This window comes from Sturnira hondurensis, unplaced genomic scaffold (assembly GCF_014824575.4).
Source record: "Sturnira hondurensis isolate 20B ecotype Veracruz unplaced genomic scaffold, ASM1482457v3 Scaffold0007208, whole genome shotgun sequence".
NCBI classification, from domain to species: domain Eukaryota; kingdom Metazoa; phylum Chordata; class Mammalia; order Chiroptera; family Phyllostomidae; genus Sturnira; species Sturnira hondurensis.
The window spans coordinates 2015280-2032564 of NW_028079839.1; the positions used below are offsets into that span (position 1 = coordinate 2015280).

The 17285-nt window shown below is 53.0% G+C and overlaps 1 protein-coding gene across 3 annotated transcripts in view; it reads right to left on the minus strand.

The window, feature by feature from the left end:
• DHX32 (DEAH-box helicase 32 (putative)) overlaps positions 1–17285 on the minus strand; it is a 35853-nt gene that overhangs the window by 16421 nt on the left and 2147 nt on the right. The window contains exons 2-4 of one of the 3 annotated variants that reach the window (XM_037051171.1): positions 14810–14949; positions 13584–14123; positions 3094–3287 (exon numbers count right to left, since the gene is read on the minus strand). In XM_037051171.1, the coding sequence (XP_036907066.1) occupies positions 3094–3287; positions 13584–13868 (479 nt within the window). In that variant the 5' untranslated portion in view covers positions 13869–14123; positions 14810–14949. Of the gene's footprint in view, positions 1–3093; positions 3288–13583; positions 14130–14809; positions 14950–17285 lie in introns of those variants that run through there. The other 2 variants (XM_037051174.1, XM_037051173.1) reach the window with 2 other exon arrangements.

Sequence of the window (17285 nt, forward strand, 5' to 3'; positions counted from 1 at the left end):
GAGCTGAAGTGGACACTGTCCAAGGAGGGAGACAAGGATGATCACTCTGGCTCGGGCTCATGCCCCGCGAGCCCACGGTGACTTCGTTTGGTGACATTGTGGGAAAAGGTGTCACCAACACATTAGTGGCAAAAGTTTGAAATGTTGCCCAAACGATGACCAATCAAAAGCATGAAAAACATAATCACCTATTCAAGGGTGGCTTGCAAATGGGCCAGTGATGTTAATAAAATTGTCTAGGAGTTTTGGGATTACATTTTTTAAAATTGTTATTTATCACTAAGAATAACTTCTTATTTTTGGCCATCCAACACCACATGAACATGTGACACCGCTTACATGTGTACATATGGAGTCCTTGAAAAAACCAATGCTGTAAGTTGTCTGCCCATTTAAGGTATCTGTGTACATGTCAGGCCTGCAAGGCTGGCCCAACCGGCATTTGGGAACTGGGATTTGGTGGGGGGGTTCGCCCCAGGCGCAGGACCCATCAAGGCGGCTTCTGGTGTTTCCTCTCTGTACCAACAACGTGGCCCGCCTGGCCTTCCTTTGAGAGCTAGAGCGTTGGGACACAGGACACAAAGGTGCCCGCCTGTGTGACCACCCCCAGTAACCAGCCCCCCTTGCAGGGGGTCTCTCGTCAGCATTCCCGGTGGGGCTGTACACGCGCGCTCTCCCAACTTGCAGCTGGGGAACAACCGTGTCCGGCCTGACACCGCCGGGAGAGAATACATCAGTCACCTGTGCACCTGTCCCCCTCCGCTGGCTGCTCTGTGCCTTCACTGTGGCAGGTCATCGAAGCTGGGCATGGACTGGGGGCCCTGGCCCGGGCCTCAATCCACCCCTTTCCAGAGAGAAACAGAAGGAAGGCCATGAACGTGAGCTGAGCCCCAAGCGTGTACTGGGCTCTGTGCTGGGTGGCGCTCCTCATTTCGCCTTCAGAGCGCATCATCCCGGTGGGCTTCCTGTCCCACGCAATGGAGAAGGAGACCGCAGTTTGGAAGGGTCAGGCGCCCCCTCCCCACCCCGAGTCACTGCGCCTGGGAGAGAACCCAGACTGACAGCTGTGCAACTGCTTCCTCTGTGACAGAGACCGCTTCCTCGGTCCCCTGATGAGGCGACCAAGTCCAAGCTCTCCCTCTCAGCAATACAAGAGACCGAGGCGTCTGCCACTGCCTTTCTTTTCGTGTGTGTTCTCATCCTGTGTCTCACCAACTCGCAGGGACAGACTGACTATCCCTTCTCTCCAGCGTAAAGAGATGTGCACCGAATCCTGCATTACGCTTCGTGCAAGATGCAAAGAGCGATGTGTCTGAAACAGCTTTTGTGCTCATCTTCAGCCGATGTTAATTAGTGTGCTATAATGAGGTCAGTTACTACTGCCTCTTGTCTAAAAACAAATTATTTTAACCTATGGTGCTTCTTTACTGTTCAAAATTAAACCTCTACTTCCGCCTCCGCAAAACTTGCCAGGCACTGACTCACAGGGAGGAACGTGCCCTGCAAGCTGAGGAGGCTTGTGCGCTGTGCAAACGGGTCCGGACTTCAGTACCGACGGAGGGGGGCGTGCCCGAATTAAAGCTGCTGGACTCACCAGCCCACCCGCCTTCCCAGTGCACCCGTGTCAGCCCCACTGTGCCCGAACGCCCTCTTCTGTAGCTGGAAGGGACTCTGTGCGCTGGGGAGGACTAGACGGGCTTAGCAGGGACGCAGTCCGTCCTTTGGCTCACACGGAATGCCTGGGTGGGGGCAGGGGCTCGCTGCAGAACCACCTGCGAACGGGGAGTCCCAGCCCACGCAGATGTCTTTTTACAGGTGAGCTGTGTCCTTGTCCTGCGCAGATGAAGCTACTTGGCCTCCCCACAACTACTGGTCTCCAGGGCTTCCTGGCAAGTGACTTTATACACATGTGGGATCGTGCCAGTTATGGTAAAAACACGTTAACATCTCATTTTAGAAGCGACTACGTCCGGGAGTCCGTTCCAAAGGTTTCCAGTGCTCCGCTCCAGTACACCGGGCTCTGCTGCGCTGCCCTGTGCTGCGCTGCCCTCCACTGTCCTGCTCACCTGCACTCCGCCACCGCTGTCACACTAAAGTGGAGCTTCCTCGGCGGGGTGCCACAGCGTGCTCCTGTGCCACGCAGATGGAGACGCACTGCTCCTGACACGCCTGTCTCCCAGTTCTGGGAGCGGGCGGGGACTGCCAGGGCGGCAAAGTCCTGGGCGTGGTCATCTGTGGCCACACGCAGCTGTGACCGTGCCCTTGAGTTCTCTAAGACACCCCCGCTTTCTCTGTGGGCTGATGTAAAGCTGCTTGGGAAACACTGGCTCAGGGCAGTGATCTCCCCCAGTTTTCCTTTTAAAGATTTTATTTATTTTCATTTTTTTAGAGAGGGGAAGGGAGGGAGAAAGAGAGAGAAACATCACTGTGTGGTTGCCTCTCATGCGCCCCCTACTGGGGACCTCGCCCAAAACCCAGGCACGTGCCCAACTGGGAATTGAACCAGCCACCCTTTGGTTCACAGGCCAGCACTCAACCCACTGAGCCACACCAGCCAGGGCTCTTTTCTTTTTCTTGTTTCTTCTGTGTGTAAAGCTCTTAAAGCCCAATTGTGCAAAGGAAACCTCACAACGAAGCCAGACAAGAAAGTGCTCAGAGAAGGAGGTCCCTGTCCCCCCACACATGGTGCCTACTGAGAAGGCTTACCGGAACCGGCACGACTTGGAAGAGCACAGTGTGAAAACACGGGTCTAAAGTGCCGCGATGAGGTCTGATGTCATCGGGGAAGCCTACCCAGCAGAGGAAATGGCGTGTGTGCCAAGGCCCGTGTGCACACGGATGACCCGTGTGGGGCCCTCCTGCGTGAGGGAGGGGAAGCACCAACCAAAGGTCTTTGGGGGCCAAGCTAAGGAGCCGTGGCCTCTCCCGAGCACCTTGGGGGGGGGTCCCCACGGAGGCTGGTCTGGGCACAAACAGGGTGCAACAGACCAGCTGTCACCACGTTCCTGGTGCTCCTCACACAGAACGCCGGGGACTGTAAAACCCGTGCTGAGGGCCAGTCATCGGGCACCACTGGGGGGACCCCAGACTCACCTCAGGATCGTCTCACTGGCGCAGCAGGTCTCGAAAGGGATCACGTAGCCAACTTCGTGGCCGATGTTCACGTCCATCTCGTCCGCCACGCGCAGGGCCAGCTGGACCGCGGTCTGCTGGTGCACCTGGGTGCACACCACACCCCCGTGCTGGTAGTGGACGGAGAGGCAGTACTCGGCACACCACTGAGGAACCTGCGACAGGGAATGGGAGGCACGGTCAGCTGCAGCCAGGGAGGCGGCAAAGCCGGGCCGGTCTTTAACGGGGCTCTCTCCACCCGGGAGTCGAGGTGGGCCGCCTCGCATCCTAGTGAGTGCAGCTCGGAACCACCTGTGTTTATGCCGAGTTATTACTGGGAAGTAAAGGGAAGAATGAAAAGGAGTCAGCAGGGAATTCAGAGCTTGACTCCCAGATGAAAGAAAGGAAGATAAGCACAAAAAGCAAAATGAGAGTATTTTTAACCTCAGCTGTTTCTGAAAAGATGAGTCTATTTACAAATTGTTATTTTCTTTCTTGTTACAAGACGGCTCCTTCAAAAACACAGCTTGTCGTATCAGCTACTGGGTTTCAAGCAATGCGAACGTTAAATGGCATGCAGGTGAGAGATGGTGGCTCAGAATTGAAGCATTTACATTTAAATCTAAATACACTAAAACCATCAGATGAGCCCGCTCAACATGCCCCTGGTGTTAACAGGGTGCAAAAGGTCGGCACCAGTCATCCCAGCACCAAGGGGGAAAAACCAACCCGCCCAGGTCAGGGACAGTGTCAAGGCTGCCTGAGGCCGTTCACTTTCCGAGTTCTCTGATGGACAGTGTGTTAGTTTCCATTGGTTGGTTTTACTAAGTTGAGTCGTGCAGGAACTACTGAGTCCACTCGCGTGCTGCGGTCCTAACGCACCGTCAACACCTTCTGCTCTGTTACGTGTGCTTTTAGGTTAATCATTCCAAGAGTGGTTTTTAATAGATTTAAAGTATTTAAATTTTAATATTTAGTTATCTTGATATTGCTATCTTCCAGGCCAGGCCCATCATGGAATTTCTAGCTTTGAATCCCCACAGAAATTTGAAAAATAAACATAACTCAGCAGAAATCATAAGCAACTGCTAAATGAACGACCTCCATGGCCTGCAGCTCCCGACAGCACGTGTGGTGCAGTTCCGGCACTTGCAGCAAGGTGTCAGCCTTGTCACCTACTCAGTAACAGGCATCGGTGCCCTCCGTCCTCTCACGGGTGGACATTTAAGATCCTGTGCTCAGGACACCTGGGACCTAATCAAGGTCTGACACGGGAAACAGCGAGGTGCCCCCGGGCCCCAGGCAGGGGTTCTAGGCCCAGCTTGCCACCAGTCTGTCACCTGGAAGTCACGACTGCAGGAAGCTTCAGTTTCCTTCCCTGTAAAAGGGGTTGAATGGATGGGCACTGCTCTGCAGTCTGAGTTCCTGGGGCACCTTCTCCCAGGCCTGCTGCAACCCTCCGGGCAGGAGGCCCCTGGGGACCACGCGTCCTGCACCCGCTGGGCTGCCCAGTGCTCCCCCACCCACTGGACCAGGCGCTGGGGAGAACAGAGGCCCCTCTGTCTGAGCCACCAGATAACCCAGGACTCAGTGCATGCTTGTCCAATGAGCACACCGACGTCTCACACTCTCCTCAAATGGTTTCAGGTTCTTCGACGCTGTGTGATCTGCCCTGGACCACTGCACAGTCACCAGACCACCTCCTGGGAGTCGCCCGAGACCTTCCACCTTCCTCGTTCCCCACAAGTCACTTTTTATTCCTGCCGAACCCCCAGTTTTTGACTTGATCCCCTCTTGTCAGTATCTACTATGGGGGTCCCTAGCTAAGACCTCAAACATCGTCCTTGTGAAAAACTGTATTAAAGCCATTTGTTTGAATCTTCGTCTCCCCACTAGACTGGAGGACGCCTGAACGGCACAGGCGTGGTTCCCACCTGCCTCCAGTGCTTCACAGAGGACGAGACACACGAGTGATGAATGTCTGTGTGGGTGAGGACAGCACGGTCATTGAAAAGAAAGGAGAGACAGGCTTGGGCTCGGGACTTAGCAGGGAGAGAAACAACGAACCCAAGCGGCCCTGACAGCACAGGAAGAACGAGCAGCTCACCAGCAGACTCATGATGTGTAGGAAGAAACAAACATGCCAAGATTTCTACCTTCAGATACAAAGGTAATGATGTCATTAATAACAAGAAAGTGGAAAGCAGTCATTGTTAAGGTCATCCTGACCTTGACCAGAGGACATCAAGGTGTAGCTATCCTGGAAGCAACTGAGAAGCTGGCCAGGAGCCAACGGGAGGGGCTGTAGCTCGAGACAGGCAGAGGTGGCCCTGGGGAGGAAGGCAGGGGGCCCCACCCTCCTTTCATGCAAGAGGAGCCTTGGGAGCCAGTGAGAAACCGGCCCAGCCGGGCCGACCCAAGTCGCCGAGTCACCCAAGTCATCGAGGGTGACTCCCCGCAGGTTGCGAAGGACTTCCAGGACTCGTCCCACAAGGGTGGTCACGGAAGCTCAGCAGTCGACAGTGTAATGACTCTTTCTGACCCAGTGACACGTCAGGGGACAGTGCGAGGACTGTGGCCTCTGCTTGGCGTGGCAAGGACTGTCGCTGAAGCAGACCGTCCAGTTTCACTAGCACGCCCGTGTGCACTCGGGCTGGCTGTCACTCTAAGGTCCAGGGCCGCTGCTTTCAGACTGTGTGCTCTACAGGGGCGCAGCCAGTACAGGCCGGGTTCCCATGCTTCCGGCTGCGGTTTCCGGCTGCGTTTCCTGTGTTCCTGTCTATTCCCGTAAGCAGATTTTGGAAGATTAGACCATCACAGTGTGTTTGCGATGGTGCAGCCATCCCTGAGGCCTGGCAGTGCAGTGCCCACGCCAGCCCCACAGTCTTCACTTTCCCTGCAGCCTCCTCCCCGAGAGCACATGACTTCAAGTCCGTCTGAGGCAGAGACACCAACTCAGAGTGGGATGGCCCCTCTAAATATCGCTGAGATAACCAGCGGCAGACTGAACCCACACGAGTTGTGCTTAATGCAGGGTGTTCGCAGAGCTGCCAACGGCTGGGGCAACAGCTGAGCACGAGTCCCAGGTGACTGCAGAGAAACGGGGCCGGCTGCACCCAGCGCACCGCCTGTCAGTAACAGCGGCACAAGGACACTCGCAGTGCAAGTGCAAGTGCAAGTGCACACGGAAGAGCAGCCCCGAAGAGCAGCACAGAGGAGTCCCCTGCCCCCGCCACTTCCATCTGCGGCGCCAGCAAACCTCAATCTCGCTGCACAACCTGAGGTCTGCTGCAGTGTGCTGCCCGGGCCGCTCAAAGCGCTGGCTGGAAATCAGTGTGATTCAGCAAATGCGGGGAAGTGCGAGCATTTCCTCTCTTCCAGGGACACGACGGGACAGTGTCTGTGTCCCCAGGGCACCTAACGCTCCTCACCGATGAAATGCATGCCTGTTGGGCTCTCCTTTCCCCTCTACAGCCCCCGCTGGAGGAACTCCCCCCCATAAGGCCCAGCATGAGGGAAACATTCTGAGTTGGCCCCGTGAGACCAGGAGAGCTTCAGCACATGCACCTCTCTAGGGGCCAGGGAGAAACGCGGAGTTCTGGGCTGCTTCAGCGGTGGCTCACACACACTTAGTACTTAGCAAAAGTTGTACGATTTGGTGGGGGAAAAAGGAAACCCCGTCTTACCACATGCAAAAATAAACCTACTTACAAAGCCATCTATCTGAGAGTTTTGTCCACAGACACCCAAAGTTCAGGGGCCAGCAGGAGTAAAACCAGCTGGAGTGTGGTTGGTAGATTAATAATATGGGCGTAATAATTTATAGTTTTAACTTGAACATTTTGCCTAAGATGCCCTATGGTGTGCTTGCGTGTGATATTGTGTTACATAATCACGTGCTCATGATGTTGTGATAAAAGAGGGGCGTTACTTGGGCCACACCCCGTAGGTGTGTATTTGGTCTGGAAACTCTCCCGACTAGAAATCACGGCTCCGAACGCCTCACTCTGAGCTCACCTAACAACTTCCCCACCTTCCCTAGTCACCGCTCTCCACGCTGTTCTCTGGACTGCAGGCTGTGAGGAGTGTCAGGCCTGGGCCCTGGGGCCGCCTAGCCCGAAGCCGGGGTGGGCCAGGAGGGGGCTGCGGGAACATGCAGCCTGGCTCTGGTCCCCTGGCAGAAAAATGAGCAGCAGGATCCCAGCCAACCGCCTCTGTGGCAGGCTCGGAGGAGTGCCCGGGAGACCAGCGCCTAATCTACACGGAGGCCTTATCAGCGGCGGTAACTCGAGTTCTACGAGCTGCAGGCGCTCGGGGCGCAAAGCGGGGCTGCCCCACGGCCAACTGCAGGCGACAGGCCCAGGGCCTGGGCTGCTGGACCCTGGGAGGGCCCATCCAGGCCAGAGCCCACAGGGTGGCGGCGGCATGAGGGTCTCAGCGCTGCCACTGTGGGAGAGGACACCCACACGAGGGACACTCCCATCCACCTCACCTAGTGGATTTCTGAGTGAGCCACTGAGACACAGGCTGCTGCTATTCCGCACACCAGCATCCCAAAGGCGCCCCACCCCTCCTGCGGTCACCAGTCTGTCCAGGATGCCCGACTGCCCCTCTGGACAGCGAGCCTATGGCCAGCGCCACGTCCCGCTCACTCACTCATTTCAGTGCCTGAGTCCTGGAGTTCAAAACCTGAAAGGGACCTTTCTGCCCACCAGTGCCCCCCACGGTGGCGGTCCCTCCAACATTCCTACAGAGTGTGTGGGGAGCTAGCCCCCTGTGACCCCCACCGTGAACCGATAGAGCACAGCACTGAGGAGCCCGCCCCTCCGAGTTCAATGTCACAGGTCCTGGATGTTGCAGAGCCTGGCTCTGGATGAATGCAGGTAGAGCCTGCCGGCAGGAGACGGGGGCAGGCGGGCTCAGGGGCACGGGTGGGGTCCTCTGCACAGCTCCCGACTTCAGGTTAGATCCAGTCACACCTGCTTATCCCCCTCGCCAACCGTCCCGTTCGGGGGAAATTTCAGGACGAAAGCCAGCGAGGAGAAGTGAGCAAAACAGCCAACTCTAAAAACATGTCGCCCTCCTTCAGGCTCTTTCATGAACCTGCCCTGAAGCGGCAGTGGAAAAGGCTCTGCAGGTACGAAGAGCCCCCGTCTCCGCCCTGGCCGGCTCCAACCAGCCTTCGTCCCATCTGCCCCCGTAGAGACGCCGCCCTCTTTGGGAGGCTGGGGGGTGAAGACAGGCTTTTCTCTGAAAGGGTCAAACTCTGAGGAGCAAGAGCACGGTCTTGGAAGTTTTCCTTAAAGGAACCGAGTCGTTTCCAGAACGAGAAGATGGCGATGGGTGCCTGCGCCACGTACACGAGGTTAGAGCAGGCCCGTCCCCTCCCTCCAGTGCTGTTGGATGCCCCACCCCTGCCCCCTTTGGCCTGCGCCCTCGCAGAAGACAGCTTGCCTTGCTGAAACCACCGGGAAGCTGAAGACGGCAGGAGAGGCCCTCGCTGGTGTTGACGCGGCGCATAACGCGCAGGGTGGGCAGACGTGGGTGTGGGCGTGAGCCCACCCAACACACAGCTTACTCCTGTGTTACCGTCTGTTCATCGCTGGACTGTTTCCCAAGACAGTTGTCAGCCCACTTCTGCCCACCCCTGCATGTGAGCATTGCCCACGGAGATCACAAATTCTGAAAGAAAACTCAAGGGGTGTATGTTTAAAAACTTCTGCAGTCATGTTGGGGAGCAACTCTGAAACCCCACCATGGATATGCTCAGACTGAACAAGCCGATGTGAGAACTGGGGGCTGGTCCCCACGGGGAGAGAAGGAAGCCACAGGCGGGGGAGGGCCGAGAAAGCCCAGCAGCGCTGAGCGGGGTCAGGTGACCGTGTGACCTCATGGCATGAAAGGCGTGCACGGATGACAGAAACAGAGACAGCACGGAAATGTATGGATGGGGGCTGCTGGAGGGGGATAAATGGTTTGGAAAGAACACAGTAAGAAAGAAAGAAACAGAGAGAAAGGAATACACACAGCGAAGATCTCAGAGTCACAGAGACAGGTTGGGAGACGGGGCGACACGGGGACAGGAAGGCGGCCACGTGTGCACACAGTCATTTCCTCGCTCTCTCCTGAGAGGGCCTGGGAGCCACGATGGCCAGTGGCAATGGGTGTGCTGCATTCCCAGACCTTGGTTACGAAATACGATTCTCCACCGAAAGGAATCGGGCTCCTTGGTCAGCACGGCCGTTTCCAAGCCCAGACGCGGGAAACTGCTGCACGAGGCAGTGATGCGTTCCTGGGCCCGACAGCAAAGGGGTGTCCGAAGAATGATGGGACATCTCAGAGAGACACAGAGGTCATCCCGAAGGGGCTCCCGCTGGCCACATTGGGGCGATCTGAGCAACAGACAACTCGTTCCCTATGAGATGCAGATTTATGAGCCCACACTGACCTCCACGAGTGAATACCAATGAAGAAGAGAAACAGCTCAGACGAGAGCCCTCATGTCCAATGGAGGAGGAGTGTCAGAGGGGACACTCACCGCTCAGCTGCCACCAGTGCCGGAATGCCAGAGGTGAGGAGCATTCAAGGGTGCCACGCCCAGGAGGGTGAGGGCGAGAAACCCTTCAGAGTCTCCAAGCATCTCCCCAGGACTTTTAAATAACGGGGGACAGGGACCTCACAGCAAAGAACAAGGGAGTCACGGCCCTGCACGTCAACTAGTGTGACACTGCCGGTCACGGGACAAAGCCTGTGCCTCTGCTGTGATGCTACCACAGCCGCTGTGCCCGTCCTGCTCGCCACGCACAGCGGGAGCCTCAGGACACATCCCGCCGACTCACACTGACCTAACCGTGCTCTGCACAGACGTCAAGGTCACGCAGCACCAGCAGAGACTGAGGCGCTGTTTCAGACAAAAGGTGATTAAAGAAAAATGACAATTAAAACCAATGTAACTGTGGACTGGATTGTGGACTAGAAAAATATTATTTTCATTACGAGGGCCATTAGTGGGGAAACGAATGGAATTTGAATGTGTATGAATTAGATAATAATGAGATGTCAGCATCACCTTCCTGATGTTGGTAATTACATCGTGGCCGTGTACAGTTTCAGTAAATACTCAAAGCCTTCGGAGGCAAAGGGCATTGTATCTTCAATTTTACTTTTATTTATTTATTTAATATATTTTATTGATTATACCATTACAGTTGTTCTATTTCCCCCCTTCATTCCCCTCCACCCGCACACTCCCTCCCCTACCATTCTCCCCCCCTTAGTTTATAACCACGTGTCTCAAGTTCTTTAGATTCTATATTTCCCCCACTATTTTCGCCCTCCCCCCTATCTATTTTCTACCTACCATCTATGCTATTTTCTGTGCCTTCTTCCCCCTTCTCCCCCTCCCACCCCCCTGTTTCTAGCCCTCCATGTGTTCTTCATTTCTATGGTTCCACTCCTGATCTAGTTGTCCTCTTGGTTTGCTTTTGTTTTAGGTGTGGTTGTTAATAATTGTGTGTTTGCTGTCCTTTCACTGTTAATATTTTTCATCTTCTTTTTCTTAGATAAGTCCCTTTAGCATTTCATATAATAAGGGCTTGGTGATGATGAACTCCTTGAACTTGACCTTATCTGAGAAGCACTTTATCTGTCCTTCCATTCTAAATGAAAGTTTTGCTGGATAAAGCAATCTTGGCTGTAGGTCTTTGGATTTCATGACTTGGAATACTTCTTTCCAGCCCCTTCTTGCCTGTAAGGTCTCTTTTGAGAAATCCGCTGACAGTCTGATGGGTACTCCTTTGTAGGTGACTGTCCCCTTATCTCTTGCTGCTTCTAGGATTCTCTCCTTCATTTTAGTCTTGGCTAATGTAATTATGATGTGCCTTGGTGTGTTCCTTCTTGGGTCCAACTTCTTTGGGACTCTCTGAGCTTCCTGGATTTCCTGGAAGTCTATTTCCTTTGCCAGACTGGGGAAGTTCTCCTGTATTATTTGTTCAAATAAGTGTTCCACTCGTGGCTGTTTCTTTCCCCCTTCTGGTACCCCTATAATCCGGATGTTGGAACGTTTAAAGATGTCCTGGAGGTTCCTAAGCCTCTCCTCATTTTTTTGAATTCTCATTTCTTCATTCCTTTCTGGTGGGATGTTTTGTTCTTCCTTCGGGTCCATTCTATTGATTTGAGTCCCAGTTTCCTTTCCATCACTATTGGTTTCCTGTGCATCTCCCTTCATTTCAATTAGTTTAGCCTTCATATGTTCCTCTAATTTGTGACTATGTTCCTCTAATTTGTGACTATAATCTACCAGTTCTGTGAGCATCCTGATAAATAGTGTCTTGAATTGTGCTTCTGAGAGGCTGGCAATTTCTTGGTCGCTTAGAGTTATTGGCTCTGGGACTTTGAGTTCTTCTTGCACCATCTTTTGGGCTGCTCGTGCCTGTTCCATAGCAGGATCAGAGCCCTAAAGTGTTCACTAGAACAGGGCAACTCAGTCGCTGGGTTGTGACGTTGTAGGTGGTGGCGGGGTCAAAGAGGGAAAATGGCTTCCCGTCTGCCGCCTGCTACCATCACCAGGCCCACGCGTTTCATTCCACTGCACGCGAGTGTGCCACTGCCGTCAGCCCTCCACCGCTGGGTTCGCCCCCTGGGGCCTGTGTGGTCCGTCTCACTGTGCGCGAATGTGCGACCGCGGTCAGTCTGTCCCGCACCCCGACTGGTTCCGGGCTGCCTGCGGGCCTAGGTCGGGGGATCTGTCCTGCCCGACCCAGCTCTGCTGCTGGCTCCGCCTCTCTTACCGTCCCGTTGAATGGTTCATAGTTGTCGGACTCCCATATAATTCCGTTTTCTAGTCTTTGGGTGTGTCCTAGTTCTCCAAACCTTTGTTGTATTCAAACTTGGTTGTGGGAGAAGGCACAGTGTTTCCACCTATGCCTCCATCTTGGCGGAAGTCCTCTCAATTTTACTTTTAAAAGACTCAGAATAAAAACATGTGTGTGCACGTGTTCACGTGTGTGCTGGCACTCCTGTGTGTGCATACCTTCACCTGTGTGTGTGTGCACACGTGTGTGCTGGTGTGTGTGGAGAGACGGGTGAAGTGTTTGTGATACAGTGTCAGCATCTGGGGTGTCCGGGTGAACCGTGTAGGGCAAGGCTTTGTACTACTTTTGCGACTTGTTTTCATGCCCACCCGAGAGGACTCGCTCATTGATTTTAGAGGGGGGACGAGAAAGAAACACTGAGGTGAGAGAAAAACACTGATTGGCTGCCTCTTGTAAGCACCCAGGTGGGGACTGAACCCGCAGCCCAGGCATGCGCCCTGGTCAGGAACGGAACCTGCCACCTGCTGGTTTATGGACGGCACTCTGACCAACTGAGCCACACCAGCCAGGGCACTTTTGTAAGTGAAAAATTATCGCAAAATAAAAATTTTAATGTTTTAAACTTAGCATTTGTTCACAGAAACCAGGCAAATATACTCATTCAATTTTCACCACTGGATGCTTACGACAAAACAGAATAATTCGTTTTCACAGTGACCCATCGTGCCAAACAGCAAATCATAATAAACGCCTGCTGTTGACAACTACAAATAGGAGTGAAGAAAAAGCCGCCCGCTGTCCACCCCTCCTCTCTCCAAGTCACGTTTACGACACGGAAGCCTCGGAAGGAATACGCAGCCTGGGAGCTGCAACGCACAGTGAAGAGTGTTCTAATGATTCCGGCTCAGAAGGTCATCCGTGTTAATTAGGCGAATAAGCAAATCCCCCAGGGCCATGGCCTCACACTCTTCCAAGGGAGGGGTTTCCGTCACACCCCCTCCGTGGTCCGTTCTAAGTCTTACATCACCAGAACTGAGAAACAAACTCCATCATAAAAATACTGCTTGCTTTGCAACTTAAGAGTAAAATATGTACTTCACTAAAATCACAACCTTAGGTTCAAGTGCAACAACAACAAACCAGACAATAAATATCCATGAACTATCTACACTGGTCTGTCCTCCTTATAAGACCCCAAACTGTGGCTCTGGGCCTGGATCGCATCTGGCCACTCGGTTATTTCTCATAGTCAGAAAAATAAGAATTTCCTTGTGAATTTCTGTAGCTCACTGAGGTTTACCTACAAACACACCCAAACATCTTGAATATCAGACGGCTGGGCACGTAAACCTGGCCGTTAAACCCTGGAAGCTGTTGTGGGCAAAACACATGTATCGCATCCTTTAAAATATCATATACACAATGAGATGATTTAAATGGTTTTTTTGCTGCTATCCTCCGAAAGTTCACTACACACAGTTAACATCCACGTAAGTATTAACTGATCTTCAGCGGCTTCAATATGTAAAATTAGGTCACCTAATGTCTAGTTTGTCTTGCTTTTTGACTCAGATGGTATCATTACTGAAACAGAACGCTGCGGGGGTACTGTAATTGCTCAGGTACCTAAGGCACGTGGTCCCCCCAGAGGCCACTCACCTGCGAGCTCTTGCCACACCTCGCGCCCCCGGAGATGATCACGACTTGGTTTTGAAGCAGTTGCTCCATGAAGGCGTACTTCTCCGTCCATATGGGCAGGGCTTCTCTTTCCTTCAGAAGTTTATAATAACGGGATGAGTACGGCAGCCCATCGAAAGGGTTCAGCTCCAGGTCCTCACAGGCCAGAAGCCCCTCCACATCCTCGTCATCGCTGGACCCGAGGGAGCCGGGACAAGAGCACTTCTCAGAGGGAGAGTCTGGGAAGGGCAGCGCCTCCTCCTCCATCTCGCCTACGGGGAGCTCAGGCAGCGGGCATCCCTGCGCGGGCGGTAGGCATCCCTGCTCAGGCGGCAGGCATGGCGCAGCCCCACGTCCCTGACAGTCGTCTTCTACCCTGGCACTGTGGTCACTGATGCCAGCTCCGCTGGCCGACCCTGAGGCCGGCAGTGCAAGGCTTGGGTGGCAGCCAAGGTCCCCCAGCCGGATCTCCAGTCCACCAGTCCCCAGGGTGGCTTGCTGTCCGAGGCCGTCGAGACCACACTGAAAACAAACACACGGACACGGAAAAACGGGTGGGCACGCGGCACTCACAGAAAGGACACCGCCACCCGGGACCACAGCCCTGCTTTGCTGCTGCTGCCTGCTGCCTGTCATAGCCTGTCACCGCCTCTTTAAAGACCAGGGGAAACGTCGAGCCTGTCAGCTGCCACGTTGTCCCAGGCACTGCAGTGCGCACAGGGGTCCACCCGGGCTGCACTCTCTGCCTGACCCCTGCGCGGCCGGAGTCCTGACCCACGGCGAACAGAAAGCGGCAGGGACAGTGGCATGGAGGCCCCACCGCGTGGTCACTGATCCCACCACTAAAGAGACGCTGGCCCTCCTCGAGGGGAGAGTTAGGGGGCCTGGGAGGGCTCCCCAGCACTGACCGCCAAGGGAGTCCACTGGTGCTGTTTTTGTGAACTAAGAAATCCTCGAACTTAAAGGAGAATGCTTTCTAAAAACTTCACCCTGCATTTGCTTGTGCCAGTTCCCACTGTCAAGTGAGGGAAGCAAACCGGTACTTTTTTCCATCTGAGGCCACAAGCTTCTACTAAGGTCTTTTGTTGGTGCAATTAAGCCAGAAACCGCAGGCATGTTTTTGGGGGATTCCAGGGTTTGGAGCCCAACCTGTCAGGTTCTAGAGGCAGCAGAAGGCACATTTAATCTAAACGAAGGAGAGAAATTACCTGAAACGGGCAGAGCTGACAGCCGTGCCTTGTCCCCGCGCCAGGCAAGGGGCCTTCTTCCGCTCCTGCCAGCCAGCGAGTTGTAACACCCAGTCACACTGCCGAAGTCACACTGCCCCTCTCATATTAACCAGGTGAAACTGGAAAGGGAAAAACTTCGGTGAAAAAAGAAAACAAATCCTAAAATACAGTTCATGGTATCTGGGCACTCAAATTGCTTTTTTTCAGCATCCCTCTTATCGTAACTAACGCTTCAGGTCATTTGCGTTAGGGGCTCAAAGGGCCGGCTCCTAATCCTAACACAAGGTGCTCGCTCCCTCGGCCCAGCCAGGGAGGACGGCTCCAGGGGGACGGCCACCCCCAGGAGACCTGCGCTGAGAGCCTCCCAGGGCCCCAGTGAATAAAGCAGCCCCCCCCTCACCCAGAAGCCCACTCTGAGGGCAGGGCTGGGAGCAGGACAAAATGGTCACAAACTCCCCCGGGGGGGGGGGTAGGGCAGAAACACCCTAAAAGCGACAGCCAGGTGTAGCTTTCAGAGAGACACACACTCGCAAACTCTGAAGAACGCAGTTGTAACCACCGACACGGAGTCAGTGGAATATTTCATCGGAACTTTATCTCCCAAGCATGTTACGCGTCAGTGACACTTTAATTGAAACTATGGACTTATCGTTACCGGAACTTTTAACTTTTAGGAGGCTACCTTTCTGCTTGCCTTTGTTTTGATTGGCCCAGAGCTCCAAAAGCACATTTCATTTGGATTCTGGTGCCTACTCAAAACCCTTCTTGAACAGATAAGATAAAAACTCAGAATTTATTTTAAAAACTTTTTTCTAGACTTCTAACAAGTTAACTTTGTTTCACTTTTAAGCAAACAGATCAAATATTAATTGGCTTAAAAGACTCTCAGATAAAAAATTTTCTTTTCACTCATTGTTTCATACCGAATGCAGCTTGTATAATCGACTAATTTTTTAAAGAATCCTAGATTCCAGGGTGATTTACAACTTTCCAACTTACACACAGAAAGACTGCCCGCGCTCAGCCAGGCACCAGCACGCCAGGCCCTCTATGAGTTTACAAACCAAGTCAAACGATTCGATGATTGTTCTTTGCTGAATAATACTCTAAACATGAACATCTGAGTTAATAAAGTGTGCTCAAATAATAATTGGGCTTATTCACAGTCTGGTTGCGTAGTGGAGCAAGGGGGAGCAAATGGCTGCAGCCCACACCCCCTCTGCCCCGGCAACAGCGAGCTGCCGCACCCAGGAAGCCCTCCTGCCCCCTGGCCATTCTTTGTTCCCCTGACTAGCAACCCAGAACCCAGGGTTACACGACCCACTGAGGATGCTCAGTAAAGGCCGGCTGTGCGCCCGAATCGTGAACAACCCTCCGCCTTTGAGAAGGTCCTTACACTGTGCAACCTACGTTCATTCATATCACATCCTCGCATTTCACTTCCTCTGAGTCTCACAACCTGGCTGTTAGAAACCACTGCAGGCTTTATTATTGCCAGTTACCAACAAGGAAATAGTAGCTGGTGGCATAGGGGCATGGCTAGAAATTCATTAAGTCATCCCTGATCAAAGGCTTGTCCTCCATTTACCATTTCCTCCACTTAAACCATCAGGCGCACACCGAAATCCCACCATGAGATAAAAGGAACGCAGAAGAAGCTTTCCTAAAGCATGAACTTAGCTCCTAAAATGTCCAAGCAGAGGCATGAGCCCTATACAGAGAAAACTCTACAGGAGTGTATGCCTAAGTGCCCGTGTAGGAGAGAGAGGTGCCGCTAGTTAGCCTAACCCTGGCAGGCTTTCCAGAAAGGGTGGTGGGGTTATACTACGCATGAGTAACAGGGCTGAGAGACGGGCACTCCTGGAATCCGACAATCCGAGTGCAAACCATGACAGCTCTGGAGGAAAAGAAAACACAGCAAAAATGAAACTCTAACAGCTTCCAACATTTGACTGAACTCCTTATGAGTTTCAGAAAGTAACCAAGAAAGAGAAAAAAGTACCCTCACTCTGGTAAAACAGAAAATAAAAACTCAACAACAAAAATAAAAACTTTCTCCGACTTGTGATAGTAAGGCCGGGAAGCGGAAAAAATGCATTAATTTGCTTTTTTAAAACAAATTAACCTATCTGCATCAAACAATGTTAACTTCCTGCTGGAGTTATTTTTACTTTGAATTCTGAGATGGCCAAGAGATTTAAAAAAGAAGAAACGCTACATCTGTCTCTCCATTGCTACCTTGTTATTACCCCCGGCACAGCGCTTTGGTTTGCTACTTTCAGTTCATTATCAGCAAAGTAACACAATAAGGTTACTATTCTATCCAGTGATGAGCTTAGGAACTCAAAAACAACAAAACCTCTATCTAGACTGTTGTTTTTCACTTGACCACCAATAGCACCTTGAACATGGCAGAGGAAAACAAAACACAAAGGCAGAAAGCCCCCCCCCCCCC